The 22,635-nt window shown below is 40.4% G+C and overlaps 1 protein-coding gene and 1 long non-coding RNA gene across 2 annotated transcripts; both read right to left on the minus strand.

The window, feature by feature from the left end:
- Positions 1-482: 482 nt before the first annotated feature.
- On the minus strand, positions 483-3,856 carry LOC124016259. The gene is made up of 3 exons (XR_006835332.1): positions 3,287-3,856; positions 796-2,778; positions 483-690 (listed from the first exon to the last, which is right to left on the minus strand). It is a non-coding gene; the product is annotated as an uncharacterized LOC124016259 (long non-coding RNA).
- A 959-nt stretch (positions 3,857-4,815) lies between these two features.
- LOC124015167 (phosphoinositide-interacting protein-like) lies at positions 4,816-6,550 on the minus strand. Its single transcript, XM_046330170.1, has 2 exons — positions 6,424-6,550; positions 4,816-5,819 (listed from the first exon to the last, which is right to left on the minus strand). The coding sequence occupies exon 2, from the start codon at positions 5,792-5,794 to the stop codon at positions 5,390-5,392; it is 405 nt and encodes a 134-aa protein (XP_046186126.1). The 5' UTR covers positions 5,795-5,819; positions 6,424-6,550; the 3' UTR covers positions 4,816-5,389.
- Positions 6,551-22,635: the final 16,085 nt, after the last annotated feature.

A 22,635-nucleotide genomic window follows, 5' to 3' on the forward strand; every position in this document is an offset into this window, starting at 1 on the left:
TGATCGTGTCTCAATATAACCAAGGTATGAAATGATTGTATTTGAAAATACAATCTCTATTTTGGCTTCCTTGTAATCAATTTGAATTTTACAATTGCACAGGGCGGGGTTGAGACCCAGGGCCTCCAGCTTGATGATGAGCTTGGAAGGTACTATGGTGTTGAATGCTGAACAGTAGTCAATGAACAGTATTCTTACATAGGTACTCCTTTTGTCCAGATGGGATAGGGCATTGTGCAGTGTGATGATGATTGCGTCGTCTGTGGACATGTTGGGGCGGTATGCAAACTGAAGTGGGTCTAGGGTGGCCGGTAATGTGGAGGTGATATGATCCTTGACTAGTCTCTCAAGGCACTTCATGAATCAATGAGTCATTCAAAATGTTGAGTCTGTCACATTTTGAAGCCTCTCGTTATGATATTATTTTTGAGGATAAAACATTAAAAAGAAACATTTATTTGAACAAATATTTATTATTTTACACATACTATAAAATGAGTTATATGTGCTGATGCAGTCTTTAAGGATGGGCACAAGTGCTTTAGAGCTCATGTCCTACTTCAACCCAGCACAGATGAAATCCTGGCTGTCTGTACATGACATCTTGTCATTCTTCATCATAGGGGTAGAATAGGGTGCATATGCCATTCTTCACTTCCAACTGGAGTTGTTCCAGGGTCCAACAGGTTCCTGGACAGAGGAAAGTATATGTATTTTTTTAAACAACAGCCATGTCTTCATCATTATTCATCATCATTAGAAACAAACACACACCGCTTGAACTAATGCTCTAACCTTCTTTAAAGAAAACAAGTGCCTCCGGTTCACAGTCCAATGAGAAACATGGTCAAACACCCAGAATCCAGAATTCTGTCAACTCCTTAAAGTTGTGAGGGTCAAGCTGTCAGTTCAGGGGACCAGCCATTGGTCAGGTGGGTCACCTTTGACCATGTTTGGGTGTCACTTTGGCAAGATGAGCTCTTCGTAAGGCACTGTGAGACTCCCCAGGTACCAGAATATCCAGAGGACCAGGCTGAGGAAGATGAGCAGGGGCCCCGACAGCACAAAGAAGTCCCAGAAACTCAGAGGAGCAAAGATCCCCAGGAAAAATAGGATCAGACCGACAACATCAAAGACCAAAGCCAGGATGAGAAAGAAAACACAGCGACCCATAGAAGAGGTATCCATAGCAGGGACATGGACGCAGTCTGGGTTCCTGCCGGCTGAGGACTTTACAAGAATGAGGAGAGGCCTTTACAGCCACAACCTCTTTAAAACGCAAGTCGCATTCTTCTGATTTTCAGCAAGCCTTCAAATTCTTCCATTGTGGGAAACAGCAGCAGAACTGGTATCCAAGCACAACAGGTTGTACTACTCTGAATGATCCATTAACACTTAAAGGCCAAATGGTCCAACCTCATTCCTTAGCAATCCCTGACTTGCAGCAATGTAATGACAGTGCTTGAAATGGATCATCTCATTAGATAACTATTTTTATTTTGTATGCTTATCAAGATCATTGGATGTATATTTAAAATAAATAACTAATGCACCACGCCCCTGTGTATAAAATAATAATGCATTTCATATGAATATTATGACATCAGCATATATGTATAACATCTAACATTATGAACAGTGTGGGAAAATATACTGTATGTTGGGAAGATATATTTCAGTGATTCTATCAGCAGTTTATATTTAGCCTGCAGAAGGCCTACTGGACGCATTCCACAATTATGTAGTATTTCATGCTTCCTACATCATGACAGAAAGGGGAACTGCAGTGAAAAACCTCACTCTTTAAGTACCTGGTTTGACCAGTCAGACAGTCGTGGGAGTTTGGTTTACCTCTGTGCAACACCTATTCAACCAAGGACCGCAAAGCAGAGTCAACAGGCCAGGATTAGGTAATACTTAGCATACAGACAGGCAACGCCCTGAGTACAATGACTTGATATGCACACGCTCATTATCAGTCATGTTAGACAAAAGCTATATGTTGGTAAGGCAACTGAAATCTAAAGAATATTAAGAAATAAAATATAAAATAATTCACAACATTAAAAAAAATGCAGTCTGGTGGAATATGCATTTTAGAAGTTTGCGCAAATGAATAAAAACAAAATCAGCCTACTCAGTGAACAGTTAAAAGAATATAGCCCAAATGTCCATGTAATGTCAACATACAGGTGAAACCAAGCTCAGTGCCCCAGGCCACACAACGTTTTGTTGAGGGTTTACAGCCTGCTTTGGCAATGCAATTGTTGTGGCACAGGCAAACCTGCCTGACTACTGTTTTTATGTAAAACAATTGTAAATGCAGATGATTGCATTTCTGGGTCTAGCTTGGGGAGAGTCTGTGTTCAATTACCTGCCATTCAGACAGGGGCCTCTAGGATTTCCGTCGGAGACTATTCTAGAAAATGGCTACGATGAACCTTCACATGTCGATATGTTTATATGACAAAATATAGCCTTTCCACATAATATTGATCCTTGAACATAAAAAGTTCACATAACATCACATGGAGATTACATTAATAATTGATATGTAAATAAAAAACTAAAACAATATAACATGCATTTAGAGCAATATCTACAGTAGGCCTATATCCCTAGGACTATAGGTCATTTCACCCCATAATGATGAGTCTTTGTTGTCAAGAACTAACGTCCAGACCAGTACTGATTAATGTCCTGAATTGTCTGTAGTCCCATTCCGTGAAGCGTATAGTGTTGAAGGTAGTCTTGGGATCAGAAAGTGCTACGGAGAACCTTGAAATTCAAATGAGAAAATACCAAATCAATAGACTGAAAATGTTTCATCCCGAATACAGGTGTATACATTTTCCAGATTATCATTTTACTTTACATTTTACAATTAGGCAATATAGTCCCCTAATTCAGGGTCCCCCCCACCACACACACACACATTTAGTTTTTTTGCCCAAGCACTAAGCAGCTGATTCAAATAATCAAAGCTCGAGGAATAGTTGGTTATTTGAATCAGCTGTGTAGTGCTAGGGCAAAAACCAAAACGTGCACCTGGGTGGCCCCAGGACCGAGTTTGGTAACCCTTTCCCTAATATGAGTTACCTATAGTAAAGCTAATATTGTTACCTAGGCCTACTGGTTTTATGATGTTTTTTGAGGAAAATAGCTGAATGAGGTTAGTGTGTTTATCAGAGAGGACTTATTTTTCATTATTGAAAATGAAATATAGTTTATTTTCCTGAAATTATGCACAATTTATTAGAAGCCTACATCGTATCCCAAAACTTACAATCAGAACAGCCTTTCAACATTACCCCTAGAGAGGGTCTGCGCATCCAAGTTCTGTATATCTGGTGTCTGTTTTTCCTTCACCATCTGAAAGGAGTCCAAGCTGGAGTCATAGCCGCCATTCTGATATTTCCCCCAGGTTATTCGAGAGGCGACGTGAACAGGTGAAGGCGTCACAGCTTTAACCTTGTTTTCCTCGGCATACTTTGTGGCTACATGTTCATGTTTGCATTTTTTGGAAAGCCTCTCTGACAACTTTCTGGCCAACTGTACAAAACTCTGTTTCTTTTTCATTAAGCTTGTTCCAAAGCTGTCTTCTGAGACCTGTATATTTCCCACGTACCACATAATCCACCAAGCCAAACTTATGAAAATTATAATTGAACCACTGTAAATCAAGAAATCACCATAAAACCTGCCATCGATACGCAAATTGGCAAAAATTCCAATGAACAGGATAATAAAACCAATAACATCAAAACCAATAGCCAGAAAAAATAACGGCACACACCCGCCTATGCGTCTAAAGTCCATCATTGTGTCGATACACCCTGAAAATAACGGAAGGTGCGTCTATTCTGTTCCTTCTATTCTTCTCGCACCCAGAGAGCACACCTGCTTTGAGAGCCGCCCCAACGTGACGTGTTCAGAGCGGAAGGTAGGCAGAACACCAATTATTTTCTTCTTCTTTAAAAAATAAAGTTATTTTGTCACGATAACAGACTATAATTTAATTGAGCAGCAAACACATAAAATAAACAAACAAAAAGAGCTATACTTTCTTATGGCGCACTTATTTTACAGTAGCCTATTCACCAGAAGTGGTTGTCTTGCATATGGTGTTGTTGCTTGATGCAAATGATGCAGCTTGTGTGCAGGCCAACTCAGTTCTTTCGACGTAATGTAATTTGCCAGTCAAATGAGTATTCACCTACAAGTGAAAATACATAAGGGAATGTCGTGGAAATAATAATCTGCCTACCCTATACATAAACAAAATCGACCACGTTGATATAATTTGCAACATTTAGACAAACCTAGTCAGTCACATACAGCATTCTGAACAGAAACAGAAACACAATTATTCTAATAGTATTTTATAGTCACTCTAAAATTGAGGTTGTGTAAAATCAAAGTTTCAGTCCAGTCACGAGAAGGACATTCAAATGCTATGAAAAGTGTGATGTCTTCACTTCCCCTTGGCACTAAAAACATTCCATTTGTTGGGCCAGTCAAGTGTCACACTGCCATCACAGAGATGACATCTAACACACACACACATCACTGGAAGTCTGTCATGGCTGTGGATGTGATGAGTATAGCCTGCAGCTGAAAAGAAAATGCATCCATCACCAAATGTTATTTATTTTACCTTTATTTAACTAGGCAGGTCAGTTAAGAACAAATTCTTATTTTCAATGACAGCCTAGGAACAGTGGGTTAACTGCCTTGTTCAGGGGCAGAACGACAGATTTTGACCTTGTCAGCTCAGGGATTCGATCTTACAACCTTTCGGTTACTAGTCCAACACTCTAACCACTAGGCCAACCAAAATAAGCACTTGTGTTATTTATTTAATTATTCATGAATCAGTAGCCTACCACAAAGGCATGCTGTCAATACTCAATCCTGCTCTCGTCAATGTACATGCACACACATTTCTTCTCAATTATGCATAAAATCAGTGGACTACATTGATAATTGTGTTATTTGGCAGCATGGTAATTTTCTAGTACTTTCAAATGCTTAAGAACAAATGCCAAAGAACCACCTGTAACTTGGTTATAATGTATACTTTGTCATGCAGATATTAAAATACTGTATACATCCGTAGTGGTCGAAAAAAGTAGAATGGTTCATGTTCCCCTACAAGTTAATTGTCTTTAGAGCAAACATGCATCATGTGAACGTGTAGCCATGCTCAACAGGGTAAGTCGCTCTGGATAAGAGCGTCTGCTAAATGACTTAAATGTAAATGTAAATGTAAGTATCAAATCCTCCATTGTGCTTTTGGGAAACTAAATGGTCTGACAACCAGACTTTGAGCCTGAGGACTCTCCAGGATCACAGCATACAAGACAGGGATACCCCGCCCCGGCCCACTTCATAATTTAAAGACTGGTTGCCTGTAGTAGCTGAAGGGCTTCTTCATGGTGGGCTGCTTCCTGTTCTCCTTGGTGATGGGGATCAGGACCACGCCCACCACCAGCACCATCAGGCCAATGGATACCAAGGCCGGGCCCAGGATGTTGGTGGCCTTCCTGCAGTAGCCAGCAAAATACAGGCCACTCAGGATGAAGCCGCAGGCAAAGATGCTGCCCCCGGTGGACATGAGGTGGAATGGGAACCAGTAGATCTCACATGTGCTGCGGGCCGACTCGTTGGTCCAGAGGGACTCGCTGCGGGACAGGCTGAACACGGTGCTTTCTGTCTGGGGAGTGAGCTGCTCCTGGGACTGGGAGTGTAGGGTGCACTCCCCAAGGGGGATGTTCTCTGGTAGTCCAGGCATAGCCTTTAGCCTTACCCCTCCTCACCTGGGAGTCAGTGGAAGAAGGTGAAGGTTCAACAATGACCCATACATCCCTATCTCGTTCTGTCTATTTTCACCTGATGCTGGAATTTAGAGTGGAATTAATTCATTAATTATTACCTAAAGGATAAGGGATCCAGGTTGGAATAGCTTCTACTGATGTCATATTTTCCAAGTCTGCATTTCACATTACATTCCTTGTTGTTTCAAATGAAAGGAATGTAAAAAAAATCTAATGAAAATGTGAACGGCACCAGTGCGTTAGAATACATCCATTAAGAGGAAATGGCCTCTTGTGCTTCATGGACGCACCCTATTTTATCCTGGATCTCTCCTCTGTGAGTTCAACATGAAGCCGATATCGTATCACCTCAGTGATACACATCAGTGTATCATATCATATCACTTTCACTTAATACTTCAATGTCATGATAAAGGGGCGAGATGATACGATACAACAGATTGCAAATTCAAGTTTGCGTCTTACTTTCCAAGCCATAAATCGAGCACAGAGCATATGACCAACTTTTAGAATGTATTTGCTCTTGGCAAGTCTTGAGAAAATACAAATCAAGGCCAAAATCTAAAGAGATCAGATAAAGACCTACCTTTGAGATGCTGAGGAACTTGCTGCTTTGATGTTATCCCTGCGGTGGTAACAGTATCTCAGTGATCTTAGAGACCATTCCAAAAGAGAGAAAAAAATGAATAAAAAGCTTTGGGTGTGGATGTTTGTGGACCGCAAGCCCAGTGTGGCCAGCTGAATGCACTGCAGATAACCTCCAGAAAACAACCCCCCCCCTCCCCCCACTTATGGTTTCTCCACCTCCTCAACAGACCCTTCTGACTCCTATTCATGCTAGCCCTCACAGCATCTGCCATGGCTGGTATTAAATTAGTACTGATGATGCTTCCTGCCTTGGCTAGGGGCTTGCCCTGCTGTCCCTAGAGAGATTTCATCCAGTCTCCCAAGTATTGAGTTGAGCCTTCAGAATTCATGTGAAGATGCATGTCGTGGTTAGAGAAACCTCTTCCCCAGATCCACAGTGTAGTGTTTGTTGATCTGAATGTCTGAAAGCCTTTATAACTGACCAGAAGAGAGAGAGAGAGAGAAGAAATCAATGTACAGGAAGACTATAAGAGATGAGAGGGGAAAGCAGGGCAGGGTACTGGAAATGGCTGACATCACCCACCACTGTGACTTCTCAATGCTTCTGTATGGAAATCAGCTAGTAGTTCTTATTTAATTCTATTTAACCAGGAAAATACCCTTGAGGTTAGAAACCTCATTGGCAGGGGGGACCTGGCAAGAGGTCACTAGGAAGTACACTCAACACAAGAGCATAATGCCAGCGGTAAACTGTGGCTATTGGGCCTTCAGTTGGGGATAAAATCTTCCAAAAAATTGTACCAAACAAAAAAATAAAGAAAAACACAGAGACAGCACCCACACTAACGTTACCAGCCACAACTACCACACTTCTTACACAATCTATGGTAGCCTAACGCCATCACTATCACACTATCACCAAAAACAACAACAGTGACTCATCAAAGGATACCATCTACTGCATCTTGCCATCTTGCTACCAGTCTACAACAAAAACGATCTAGTTTAGACCTTGGGAAAACTACTGCTCTTGAGAAGGTGGAAGTTTCCATACGTTTCTGTAAAAAATAGTCTCACCCACTACAAATAAAGATGTGATTGATTGATTCTACAGTCACTCCAAAATTCTGCTCTCAGTTGAATGGAAGATTCTTTCTGTCAAGCTTCTGAAGGCCTTGCCAATAGTGACATATCTAGCTAGATTTATCTCCCCAGAGCACCAAAGAAAAATGATCAGTGCTATCCAGGATCCTTGAGACATCCCTACCCTAAACACTAACAATAACAATAACCCTGATTGGATCTTTTTTTCTCCTCAGTTTGAACCGTTTCCTATCCAACACAAACTGAAGAGATTAAATCAGAATGTCATTTAAAATAATAATATAATAATATTATTGAGTCGAAATAGAAATTAAAACAACATTTATATTTAAAAAACACAACAATTATTTTATAAATCCTTGGCCTTCTCTGGAGGTGTAGAAGGCATTGATGTACAAAAGAAGTGAAGACCGCTTCCAGAATGGACGCCCTTGTTTTCAACTTAATCTACTCGCGTTCGCATACCCATTTTCGTGGATGCTGCCACATGCTTTACAAAGCTTATAATGCCTGTGCACTACCAAAGGTGGCACAAAGGTGATAACAACATTTATTTTGTGGATTTTTTTATTGTACTATGGGACCATCAACAGGAATATATTTTTTTTGGCTAAACTTCAGCTAAACTGCAGTACCGAAAGTGCCCTCTGAGCACAGTGGAAAGTGTGCTTCCAGACCGGAACCCTGGCACCCTGGTAGAAGGCCTTGACGGTTCCCACTGCACAATACAATACATTCACAATGGTCATCAACATTTTACTTAGCAAGAAATACCTTCTCCTGCAATTTTAAGGTATTTTGCAGCTCGTTCCAAGACCAAGGAGAATTGTAAGAAAATGAAAATTTTCCACTTTCAGTCCTGGCCTTAGAAACTGAAAGATAGTATCAGCTGAGAACAGGTTGGAGACTATAAATTAGTTAGGGGCACAGATACTGTAAGTAGGCAATAGTCCAAGCACTGCTTTTTACACAAAGATGCATCAGTGCTTCAGACTTTTCATAGGAAGGGAGGGCCACTTCACCATGTCGTATAGATCACAGTGATGGGTGAGTGGTCATGCATTTGTTATAAATCTAAGCACCCCGTGATACACAGTGTCCAGTATCTTAAGGGTGCTGGATGAGGCTTACATGTAAACAATATCCATATATTGGAGGATGTAAATACTGTTCAGAGAAAAAAGGATCAATTAAATATATTATCAGACTGGAGAAATTGCCCTAAGACTCAGCAGATGCATCAATAGGTGCAAAAATATCTGTTAACTGTACTAATTTCCGTGTTGTTTTAATTAAAGGTACACTGTAAAGTGGTTTCCATGAATTTGACAGTAACTTACAGGCAGTTCGTGGCAAGTAAAATTATGTATTTCATATTACCTGCTGTAATATAAATACGGTATCGAAGCAAGTACTGTGTAATGACACTGTACAATACTGTGACTGTATTATAATGTAAACAAGTCAATGCTGGCGTAATCAGAATGAATGGATAACTGGAATTCATTGAGGGGAAGGGTTTGTATTTCAGAGTATTTTGGTTAGCTGCTAGGTGAAGTGTTTACACATTACAGCACATCAATTAATATTTGGTGTTTTATATAACTTGCACTTCTAGGAGCCTTAAGAAAATCTTCCAAACTGGTTACGACTACAGTGCCAAACAGACCAAAATGACATGGCGTTTAAGGTTTAAGACTCCAATCTGTCCCCTAAACAATTTAAGTTCATAGGGCATTATAACCACATACGAGTTATATTGGTACAGCATTCTCAGTCGTGGGTGCAACAAACATAGCCTCTTACAAGACCCGCCTCATAATGTGTTAATGAGCCAGAAACAACAATACCGTGCACCCATTAGTGGTCAGAAGTTTTTTGCCTCTCACAATGCACCATCATTTAGAGTATGATGGAGTAAAATGTTTCAGTTTTTTTTACTGTCGATAATAACAAAAATTACGGTATAAATGCCAGTTTTCTGTTAGAGTGTAGGTAATGATATTTTCAATACTTGATCATTGTCTAAACTCTTTGCAATGCACCTATAGCTAACAATTGACTTTCGTCAGGTTGTTGGGTCGTATACATTCCTTCCTCATTGGTGTTCCATTGAAGTGCCCTGTTATGATCTCATCGCTTACAGTTAGTTTAGCTTGACACATTGTATGTTGACTTGGGAAAAAACTTGGTGACAGTTGGTGACGATTGATCTTTGCAACATAATCCCTTTGTTTAATTCAATCAGGATTCACAAAGAGCTCCTTGGCAGGGAAAATGGCTCATTCGAATTGGCTAGAATTTGCTATAGAAAAGCTACATTTGCACAAGTGCTCTCTATTGAATTATTCTCATGTTTCTCTGTCGTGAGTCGTGACTGCACCATGTGAATGACTCGTGCTCCCTGACTGGGTGTGTTCTTACAATGTTAAGCAAAAATACCATATTGTGTTGTCAATAACAGTAGGCAATATTTCCCACTAGAGGGCAATGCTGGTCTTTACTAGGTTTTGCTATCTCGGCTCTGCATTAGAGATTGTGCACCAGGATTCATACTTGCGTCCTCTACCTAGCAGAATTACTACTCAGAATGTAACAGTTTTGTGCACCTCTATATGTGAGACATGTATTAGCCTCTAATGTGCCAGCTTCTGCTTATGATGTGTTAAATCTATCTTAAATGGTCCATTTACTTTGGTCGTAGACACCTAGAGTAGTCACGCACTGACATTCATTTATTATCACCTCATATTCTCTCAATAAACTTAGTCAATAAATGGATGAAGAGAGAAAAGACATGACTGTTGACTGGTCAATTGTAGTGTGTATACTATTTGCAGACATGCGCATCAAAGATACATGGTAAGACTCCCTGTTTTTTTGCGGAGGGAGGATGAAAGAGAAAAATACATTTGGACGAATAAAGTAACACTGACTCTTGATCCTAAACAGCTCATCATTAAATATCGATGAACCCTCCAGAGTCAGCTACATCCACTCAGCCTCAGACATAAATAGCATTCAGAAGAATACATTGATTTGTCTCACTATCACTGCAGACCCAGGTCACCCAGGTGACTAATTATTCTCTATGGCAAGTTTGCATCATTTGCTAGAAAGGCCCACTGGAGGAGCCATGCACCCTGGTTGATGGCAAACAACAGCCGCAGCATTAATTCAACTTGTCCACTCGACTGCTGAGAGAAGCTGCATGGGAGGAGACCCTTCAGGTTTTGTAGATTCATTTGTCTCTTATTCACCTATACTTATTTGATCCAAACTCGGCATGTCCCCTCTGTCTCACCTTCTCCTCAAAGGAAATAGATCATATTACATTTATTTGGTAGGCTGGATTTACTTATACTCTAATTCTCTCCCATATCCTTTGACAAGGCCTTCATATTTATTCATCGCTACTGAAGAGAAACACGTAGCACACCACTCAACAGTCTCGTATTATTGTGTATGTAAATCTGGGACACTCCATATAGTATGATAGGTTACGTTTGGTATGGTTACACAAGACAGATGGTTACTTAAGGCAAAAACTTAAGGTGGGTGGTTTGTCGGGGTGGAAGGGTAAGTGTATAACACAAACATCTAGCAACCCAAAGGTTTCATGTTGAAATCTCATCATGGGCAACTTTAGCATTTGAGCTAATTAGCAACTTTTCAACTACTTACTACTTTTTTGCTACTTAGCATGTTAGTTAACCCTTCCCCTAACCTTAACCCTTTTAGCTGACCCTTCCCCTAACCCTAACCCTTCAAACTAACTCCTAAACTTAACCCTAACCTTAGCCCTAACCCCTAACCCTAGCTGACGTTATCGACCTAGCTAGAATTCATAACATATCATAAGTTTAGCAAATTCGTAACATATAATACAAATTGTAATTCATAGCATATCATACGAAATGGGTGATGGACATCCACAAATGAATATATACCATACTAAATGTAACATATCATACTAAATGGATTATCATGGGTTTACGTAAGGAATAATGCGAAATGCTTTAAGACCAGGTTGCACTCAAAGGAGGGCATATGTAGTTTCCTGATGCTTCTTGTTCCTGGCTCCCATGCTATTGTAAAGTCAATGTCTTGCACTGTGCCACCCCTGCTAAAGTGTGTCAGGGAGATAGATAGACAAAGAGAGAGAAAGAAAGAGAGACAGGGGGAGTAACAGAGAGAGAAACAGAGAGGGAGAGAGAGCACTAATGCATGCAGTTGGGAAGGTGTGAATTGTATAAACAGATCAATAGCTCAGGCAGGTCTTATTTCTGACAGATTTGTTTTCCCAGTCTGGTAATTGGCAGGGATGGAGCCCGCCACACTCCCTGGTTGATCTCAAGGTGCTCTGTTTGCCTTCTTCGTTGATGTCTGCCTTGGATTGTTCATTGAAGGTTGTTGATGGCTTCCGATTGAACTGAGACTGGCCACATGGTTTGGCTCTATATTAAAGTATGGGGGCTCACTGAGAATTAAGTTTAAGAAAGCTGTCTTTCGTTATATCCTCTTTGAATCTTTAAATCTCTTACGAGCCTGGCCTTATCTATTAGTAATGGTGAAGGATCAGACCCATCTCTACATCTTTGTCAGTGCATTTTTTTCTCTCTCTCTAGCTGAGTGGTTACTATCATGGGTAAAACCAAACCCTTCAGGTTACGTCTCTCGGATTACATTTTCTGAATGGATCTTTGACAGAGAAGATAAGAATCATTATGCAAACAGAGTTATGAAAAAGGTTTGATTGCAGGTCATAGTCAGTTTTGAGTTCCAGGGATTCTAAATAGCCTTTTTGAAAGTGAGTTTCTTAGGTAACTTTTTGGGACGTGCCCTGTAGGTGTCATCTCAGTTTAAACTCTGTCACTGCTGTTCTGCAAGAGTGCAGTTCTTTCAATGAGAAATACAACCATTCGGGCAGAACAGAAGACTTTATTTATTGCAGAGGCTATGCCCGTATGGCACCATCAGAGTCCTAGATGAACTCACTCCGGAAGATTCTAAAGTTAGAAGATTCAAAATATTTTCATTTAATTAGTCTGTGGTGACTCGACATCTTCCATAGTGGTTGAGATGGGCCATGGATATACTCCTACTGTCAGTTGCACCACTTGGCCCCAGTGTTGGTGGACATGTGGAGCAAGAGGCTGAGAAGCTCTAGTCAGCTCAACCTATACTACTGTCAGCATCCCTTAGATGTCATTTGAGGTCAAGACGCTTTCAAGAGTGCCGATGCCGATGTTCTCTGCAGCCTTACACTTGAAAATGAATTTAGCAAAGACAATACGATTTTAGAGGACTGCCGTACATCCAACTCCCGTTCACACAGACCTCAGTCCACTCTGAGTCCCAAACAAAAAGATTGAATGGCCTTTGGTGGTTAACAAACTTTTATTGTCTGCCATCCTTTCTGCTCCATGTAATCCCCTTAAAAGCAATAAAGCCGGTATGGTGTCAGCACCAAAGTGGGGTTGAGAGAGTTTCATTCAGAGGTTGCAAGCTGTCCACGTCGGGTAAAGCAATATACTGCAAGTTATGATTGTGCTTCATGAGAATCTGACCTCTAATTCCAGGTATTAAGAGAAAGGCTAATGGTATCAAAGGGTCAGACCCTCCTGAGCCATGGGAAATAAGAGCAATCGATAAGGGGTCAAAGAGATAAACAAGGTGCAGGCAACCCAGAAGTACGTATCTCTGCCTGTAAATATCTCTGTTCTCTGACCAACAACACTTTATCATGCCAGTGCTGTAGATTTATACTCTTGAAGGATTCCCATGAAGTGAGGAAAGGTCTGCCTGTGACACTAGAGGTCAAAGGGTACAGTATATTACCAACCGTGTGGGGAGGAGGGGTTGTTTGTCTCAACACTGCAAACTGTGCCCCCCCCAGCCGTAACTATAGAAGCTTTTGAAATGCTAATCCCCCTGTGAGCGGTGGGTCCAGTCGATGGTATTGATCCAACATGCCCATCAGCATTGTGGAGAAGGTCCCTCGTTCTCATGGGAAAGTGCTCTACCATCCCTCCTCATTCTTACAGGCCTCGATGACTTGTATGCACCAAAAGGGGCACGGAATGACAGCTTGGTGGCTAAGGCAGTGCAGATGTTGAAGCCTAATAAAGACAAAGGAGGCCTATTTTGCCTCATGCTTAAAATCCAATATGGCAGCTAGACTGTTACCTGTTAGTATTCTCTGTTTGGGGTATTTAGCCTTGCAGAATTTACATTAACAGGGAACTGTTAGAAAAATACCTGTGTTAGTATGTAGAAAGTAATATAAAGCTTTCACTCTAAAGTATTGCTTTTAAAGGGAATTTGCAACATTTTGGTATATATTGAACACATGGCCTCTGTCACAATGGCTTCTCTAAATAGATTTGTAAGTGGACGTATTTTTATTTTCAAATGCTTTTGAATGTCAGTCTGAGGGGAAGGTTCATCCTTGTGTCCAAGTGCAACCTCCTCCATTTTGAAGTGAGAGGCAACATGGCAGTTGGATATTACACTGCCCAGTCAGAAACCCTGGAGACTAGCTTTCAATAACAATAAGAGGTGGCCAGGTGATGTGGCTCTCTGTCCCCACCAACCGATGTGTGTCGTCATTAGGTGAATTCATTACATTGTTTCACATCTTGTTAGATTATGCTGGTCTTCCCATTCAGCAAAGTCTAACTATTGCTGTCAGCATTTATTCATCCTTGAAATATGTAGGTGGCTGACATTCACAGTTTTTCACAGACTGTTTTCACAACCATTTACAAAGTGTTTAGATCGCACCAATAGCCTCAATGATTAAAAACCCTACAAATAGCAACACATGGTTCTAAGACAACAAGTGAATGTTGATCATGTCAAAACAGGTAACTATCAACCTCTTCCAAGATATACTGTATAGCCTCATGGTGGATGTTGTCAGGCAAGTGCGTTATTGGACAACACTATGAAATGTATACACTGAGAATACAAAACATTAAGAACACCTACTCTTTCCATGACATAGAATGACCAGGTGAATCCAGGTGAAAGCTATGATCCCTTATTGATGTCACTTGTTAAATCCACTTCAATCAGTGTAGATGAAGGGGAGGAGACAGGTTAAAGAAGGATTTAAGCCCTGAGACAGTTGAGACATGTGTTGTGTTTACAGTATGTTCCATTAGATGGTAAATGGGAAAGACAAAATATTTAAGTGCCTTTGAACGAGGTGTCAAGAACTGCAATGCTGTTGTTTTTTTTCACGGTCGACAGTGTCCCTTGTGTATCAAGAATGGTCCAATGTTTGATCTACTCATTGAACCTTTTGGGTAATATTTCACATTGACCAATTCCTTTGGCTGTGGAAGACTCATATTTTAGTTTAAAGATTTGTTGTTCTGTTCAGGCTCCAATTCTGATCTGTCCAGACAAAGGAACACTCATGCCCCAGGATTATGTCGATAATATAGATTTAGTCTCTTATTTTCATCCTTTTTTTGATAGGAAAATATATTTCTTTATTTCTTCACCAAAAAGGGAATTAAAATGTCATCACAGTGACCCCTCAAGTCAAATCTCCTCACATAATATATCTGTTTCTTAATCTGAATATAACTGATGTCTATCATGTAATCTAAGTATCATACTGTAATACATTTCATATTGGGTTAAAATATGATGGTCACAGCGTTTTGATTTATAGCCTTGTCAATGTACTCTGGGGATTTGTTTTATGAGAAACAGTTTTTGGTGGTACGTGCTGAACATTGTCAGTATTAACATATTCTAGGAAGCGTTAATTTTTCTCCTCTCACAGTTCATTATAAAGTAGTGTTTACTGAGGGACTAAGATACTGAATAATTCATGAGTGTTTTTCTTCCTTTGTATCAGATTTTGCCTTCTACAAACTGTCATCCTGCATTTGAAGCATTGTTAAGCCTCTTCAGACTTCAGGGACAGCTCAGCCATAATAAAAAAAACATCATTTGACCTTAACGCTGTTATCTTTTCACAATGGGAAACGCACATTCATTACTTCTGTGTGGTGTTGTGGTGTTTATCAAATAACATATTAGTCATAGCTACAAGATCTTAAGTTTTACCCTCTCCTTTTCCCTCCAGAGTTGACGGAGCAGCTTCAGTGTACTTTGACTCAAAACTAAAGGGATTCTTCACATTCGATAATTAAGAGAAGATGAAAGGTGTGTTCTCCAGTGTGGACTCATAATGGTGAAAGAGTGACAAAGGAAGGTTGAGTCTTTTAGCCGTGGTGTTTAGACTTTTTAATAATCCGCACTCCATGGATTTCACTCCTGCAGAAATCAAGGTCACGGAGTGTCTTCAGAATCTAGGACGCCTCGCCCTGTGAGACCTGCCGTTCATCTCACACCTATTATCATGGTGTGGTGGCAGAACGGTGGGTCCAACACGTGTAGACCGTGTGTACCACAATACTGCTATGTCAGTTACAACTGGGGAGATAACAGGATGTTCATTGTGTAGGCGAAATGGTTAGACCGCCTCAAAGTTTACTATGCAATCTGCTCAAATGTTAGTCGGATATTTGTTGCACAGGGAATAGTGAAATGGGACATGGGGACATAGGAGTTTTGGTAGATTGAAGTGTAATTTTGTGCATATATGCCAAACATTCTAGCTGAATTTCATAAACCTGTGTGTGCATTTGTGTGTGCGTGTGTGTGTGTTAAATATACCCAGTGCTTGGTGAATGGGTCTTAGGCCTCATGTTGTACTCTCCACTCCAGCATTGTTGATTAATGGATTGGATTTGAACTTTTAAACTACCGATCTGCTGGAGGCATTTCAGCGTTGTTTGCTTTAGAGAAACTTAAAAGGGAACAAGAGTATTTTTCCGTTTGTGTGCTTCCGCAGTGAATTCCTCTGAGGGATCTCAGCCTAGTTCCCTAGATGAAATTGTTCTGCCGTAGAGGGGAGCTGTTAAACTAGCAGAGAGCTCTTGCAAAAGTAAATTGCCCCCTTTGCAAATAAAAAAAAATAGAGAGTTAACACACTTCTTAAGACCTTCATGGCCCTTGATGAGAATGTGTTTGTTGCATGCTGTGCACACAAGTGGAACCACAAGAAGTTATGTAATACAGTGAGTCATGAGAGGATTTCTCTCTCTTTCTCTCTTCACGCGCACACACACACACACACAGACACACGCACACGCACACGCACACACACATACAATGAAAAACACCTCTGTTGGTGGTTAGTCCCACATCTTGTTGACAGAGGAAGGTGCTGTGGACGCTCCATTTACAGCATATTAAACTACATGGAGGCCAACACCTGCACTTTAGTTGTCTCTTTAGACAGAGGAAACAGGTCCCAGCTCCCCTGCTCCTCTGTTACCATCATAAACAGTGTAGTTGATTTAAACAATCCTGCTTAGTTAAGGAGAGATGGAAATTTACACAGCAGTTACCTGGAGGAAAATGATATTTTTTAAATTTAGTCCGGGGGAGGATTATGTAGTTGATTAAACATTATAAATCTAACTAGGCAAGTCAGTCAGAACAAATTCTTATTTACAATGACGGCCTACCCCAGCCAAACCCAGATGACACTGTGCACCAATTGTGTGCTGCCCTAAGGGACTTAGCCAGATGTGATGCAGCCTGGATTTGAACCAGGGACTGCAGTGAAGTCTCTTGCACTGAGATGCAGTGCCTTAGACTGCTGTGCCACTCAGGAGCCCACTTAAATGCTCAGGGTTTGAGAATTAGTTGGTTATTGCCCGATGATGCTCCACATCCCTGATTCTCGACTGGGCGCGCAATATCAACTGTGCCTAGTGTGGTCTCAATTAAATGATCCATAGCCTATTCTATAGGCTATAGGCCTAGGTTATACGAAGAGCATGCTCGGAGAAGACATTTCCTAAGAAATTGTACTTCCTTCCCGAGTTTTTGAGCTGCTGGGATCGTGTATATAAAATAGGCTACACTACTTTACACACTGCAATTCCCAATTATGAGCCTCAGCTTGCCCTTCTCTTGCTTTGTACTGCCAAACCAATGATTGTGCTGTGTATGGTGGCACTTCAGGAGGCGACAACAAAAACAACAAAAAAAGAAACAATATCTGTGCACGCTGACTAGGCCGACTGATGTCCTGTTCAGGTTGAGAGGGAGAGTGTGAAGATGAGAAGGAGGACCGAAGGTAAGCATGCGGACCAGAGGTAAGCATGCTACACCTATAATGAATTAAAATAAAAACAATATGTTTCGTTGCCCACAATGAAGCTATTTATCAGAGTTATTGACCTCACAATAAGCCATATTCTAGTATTTTACATAACTTTACTACTTTACTTTATTACTATGAAGCGGCAGTCGCTGAGATGAGAGCACATGGGTGCTAAAAGTAGGCTAATTCGAGGAGGCCTAATTCATTTAAACAGTCTTCATTTTAATTTGACTTTAGGCTATTAACAACGTGAGGGCTTTGTAAAGGAGTCTATTTCTTCCTATTCAATAAAATATTTCACAGACAAAGTTATAGTTGACTATCCATAGATTTTGTCAGCCAAGTCCTTCAGTCACCATTAGGGTTTAATATTTTCCTGGTATTTTACAAATGTTCCACCCTGAAAATGAATCACTTTTCTCCCGGTATTTCCTGACAAAACCAGAAGTGTCATTCAAAAGCAAATAACTACTGTATATTTGGATTTGATTAGAGCTTTGATTGACATGAAAATTCCAGCCTGATGCTACCTGAGTCTGATGAAGGGAACCCTGTTGTGCTTGAAAATGGGATTCCTGTACAAGGGCTAGCTTTGCACTAGTAGCTAAGCTAAAAAAGGGAGAGCAGCCATATTTCCTTTGTTCACACTGAAATCCTGCACCGTGTGGAAATCCCGTTGATTTCAGCTTTCAGGGATAAGTGACCACTGGTGGTGAAGGTTCGCCAGTCATTTTTGAAAAAAACATTTCATGTGAGGGCACACGCCTTCTCACCTCTGTTACAACGGGTTACACTGTATGATATCCAACCAATCTCAACTGACTGGATATGTTGTCTCATTCAATTTAACAAGGAAGTTAAATTGCCAAACAAACCTTCTTCCAGGTTGATCATTTGGATAAGGACCAAATTAGTTTGTTCCAACCAATGAGACAATTTAAACGTTCCCACATTAACCGAGATACAGCGACGCTTTCAGGTTAATTAAAGTTTAATTCCCAAATGGCCTATACAGGTATGATTAATCAATAACATTGATTAATCAATTCAAATTGATAGCCCTACTCCCACATTACTGATCCAGCATTGATGATTCATTGACATCTATAAACTGATAAAAATGGTTTGTACTGCTTCCAACAAACCAAACTTTACATACATTTAAATAGCTAGTAATCATAATAATGAGCAAGCTGTCAGATGTGGTGCCACCCATTCCCTCACTAATAAGTGAACCCTAACCCACTGAAAGATTGATCGCTGACCTCAGCAGCGATGCAAATCCTGTGCCGAAGGGCTGAGAATGTTAGATCAATCAATCAATCAATCAAATGTATTTATAAAGCCCTTCTTACATCAGCTGATGTCACAAAGTTCTGTCCAGAAATCCAGCCCAAAACCCCAAACAGCAAGCAATGTATTTGTAGAAGCACGGAGACTTGTAAAAACTCTCTAGAAAAGCCGGAACCTAGGAAGAAACCTATAGGGGAACCAGACTATGAGGGGTGGCCAGTCCTCTTCTGGCTGTGCCGGGTGGAGATTATAACAGAACATGGCCAAGATGTTCAAATAATAATAATAATAATAATAATAATATATGCCATTTAGCAGACGCTTTATAGATGACCAGCAGTGTCAGCAGGGTCGGAACACGTGAAACTGGAGCAGCAGCACGACCAGGTGGACTGGGGACAGCAGGGAGTCATCAGGCCAGGTAGTCCTGAGGCATGGTCCTAGGGCTCAGGTCCTCCGAGAGAAAGAGAGAGAGGGAGAAGTTAGAAGCTTAATATGCATAACCTATCATTTATTAGCTAAATATTATGATAATACTGCATTGAATGTATTACCTGAAAGAGGTCATCTAGGACATCTATATGTATATATATATATATTGGATGCAATTTGAATGGAATTGATGGAGAGAGAAAGTCATATCATATTTTATTGGTCACATGCAAATATTTAGCAGATGTTATTGCGGGTGTAGCGAAATGCTTATGTTCCTAGCTCCAACAGTGCAGTAGTATCTAACATTTTACAACAATACACACTAAACTAAAAGTAAAAGAATGGAATTAAGAAATATATAAATATTAGATCGACCAATGTTGGAGTGGATTTGACTAAAATACAGTAGAATAGAATACAGTATATACATATGAGATGAATAAAACAGTATGTAAAAATGATTTAAACATTATTAAAGTGACTAGTGTTCCATTATTAAAGTGGCCAGTGATTCCATGTCTATGTATATAGGGCAGTAGCCTCTAAGGTGCAGGGTTACGTAACCGGGTGGAAGCCGGCGTGTGATAGGCTGTTTTAAAACTCTGCAGCTGCAATCAAAAAATGTATGTTTACAATATTATATTATATTGTATTACTGTAGCATAGACCATGCTGCAGAAAATGCAGGCCTACCAGTCACAAGAAAAAAAGTTACCATGATGAGATGGTAGGTTAAATGCATTGTGAACTGCGTTCCAGACTGAGATGTGCTTTCTGTCCCCACCCTGGGCGTTGATGACTGATCATGCAGATAGCAGAGAGAAGGCCATTGAGAAGCCAGATTTTGACATTGCTAACGATTTAACAGTTCTATTTTACATCATGCTGTTCATATAAATGATGTATTATAATTTACCATTTTCTCAGTTATTTATTCCTGGAAAAGGGGGTGGGTTTGGGTGGTAAATCTCGGTAACCCAGTTCCTGCTATTCAACCCTAGTCTCCATGCATTCCTTTAATATCCCAGTGTCAGTGAAGAGCTTGGTGTGTTGAGTTAAAACCAGGGCTGAATTGGGGGGGTATGTGAGGAAATGGCTGATTATATAACGCGATCTGGAACAACACTTTAGTCCGCAATGTTTTAAGTAAGAAACAAGCTGTACAATGTGGCGAAAGATGTGACAGATGCATATAAGATATCTAGGAATTGTCTCTATGATATTCAGAGGCTGCACTACAACCGTTGATAGGAGATAAAACATGTACTTTGCTTGGGAAGTAATGTGTGACTCTGTCACTATCAATTGATGTTTGACATTTCAACAGGCTATATAACAACATACTGACTCTACATCAGTCAGGAGCAAGCCAGATAGCCTAAGAAGAAACGGAAATAAATCATTTTGTTTATAATATTATTATTTCAAGGCTATAGCCTGCCATTTACGAAATCAATTGTGAAGCGTTTGTGACGCGCTACAGGCTGGCAGGAGAACTCAGCATTTCAACAACACATCAGCAACAGCACTTCAACAACACATCAACAACAGCACTTCAACAACACATCAACAACAGCACTTCAACAACACATCAACAACAGCACTTCAACAACATGCCTATAAATAATTACTCAAAGTTAAGTTATAATGAAACGAGAAATGCCTTACTAGGCTATACCCTCAAATTAAAGCTGACAGTCTGCACTTTAACCTCATAGTCATTATATCATTTCAAATCCGAAATGCTGGAGTACAGAGCCAAAACAACAAAAATTGTGTCACTGGCCCAATACCTTTGGAGCTCACTTTATAGTATTCCAAATGGGTTTTTATGTATTTACCTGCCTGGGATTACATAAGAAACGGTAAAGAAAATACCCACCAAGGAATGACACATATCAGTTTGTTGTTAACAAAATAGCATGCTAGTGGTTGATCACATTCCTGATGATGTTCCTGCATCATAAGGTGAGTGGGGCCTTCTCGTTGAATGATTCTTGCTGCCATATAATCAAATGGAAATATCTGCCAATCACACACCAATGACTTGAGGGATTGCCTCATCTCCAGTCTGAGGTGCATTGATCTGTTGCTTGACCCTGGCCATGTGAAGTCTGGATGGGAGGTGAAGCTCCTGACTTGAAGTTTAGCAAGGAAATTCAAAGTGACTTTGCTATGATAAAAAAAGATGAAAGGAAAGAAAGAAGTGAGAAGAGAGAAAAATAGAGAGAGCGAGAGAGAGAGAGGGAGAGGAGGAGGACCAGATGGAGAGTGAATTGTGGACTGTGTATGTATGTGTGGTGATTAATGGAAGTGGTTGTCAATAAGACAAAGCAGACAGCGTATTCATTAAGGTGGCAGAAACCACTGACAATAATTAAAAACACTTCCTGAGTAGTGGAGAAGTCGAGAGTGGAGAAATGTAAGCAATTGCGAGACTTTTGACTTCAGCAGTACATGCATAATTAATCCATATGACTGCAGTTGTTTTAACAGGTTCTGAGTCACAACATTACAGAATTTATGACTGACTTTGTTAAACATGAGTTAACCCTTAAGGGGGAATTCCGACCTGAGTTAAGTGCATGTAAATGCAACGTAATTCCCTTTTTATGCACTTTTCCAGTAGTGATTTTAGCATATAAATCTTGGTGGGGCAAACCATTTTTGGGGGAGGGGGAATGCATGCCAGCAAAGCCACTACACTACACAACACAAGACTAAACAATACATTAATTGTACTATAACGGTGACAAACTGTGCCCACAAGCTGTTAGGACCTACATAAAGCTGTCCCAACAGCAGAGTTCCAACAGCAGTCCCTTACCACTGCTACACCTGCCTATCAGCGGAGCCAATCTGGCAGCGAAACAGTTCATTCAGCCTCATTTACTGCTTTAAAAAAACATTCCTGATATGTCTGACTTGCTTTAACAAATGTGGTTTCTACTGACAATTGAGATGTACAAACTATGGCACAAGGGGATGAGTATACATATCTCCCTGGCATATTACATCATTTATGCAGCAGCAGACAATACATTTTTGGACTTATTGTGCTGTGCTCACTTGAACAGGAAGATGGTGCGACCGTCCTTTGTGGGCAAATTTGCCATCAAAGTCTGCATTCTCTGGATTTATGGGGCTTTCAAGACAACTAGGAATTAGAAAAAAAAC

The sequence above is a fragment of the Oncorhynchus gorbuscha genome, linkage group LG26 (assembly GCF_021184085.1).
Source record: "Oncorhynchus gorbuscha isolate QuinsamMale2020 ecotype Even-year linkage group LG26, OgorEven_v1.0, whole genome shotgun sequence".
NCBI classification, from domain to species: domain Eukaryota; kingdom Metazoa; phylum Chordata; class Actinopteri; order Salmoniformes; family Salmonidae; genus Oncorhynchus; species Oncorhynchus gorbuscha.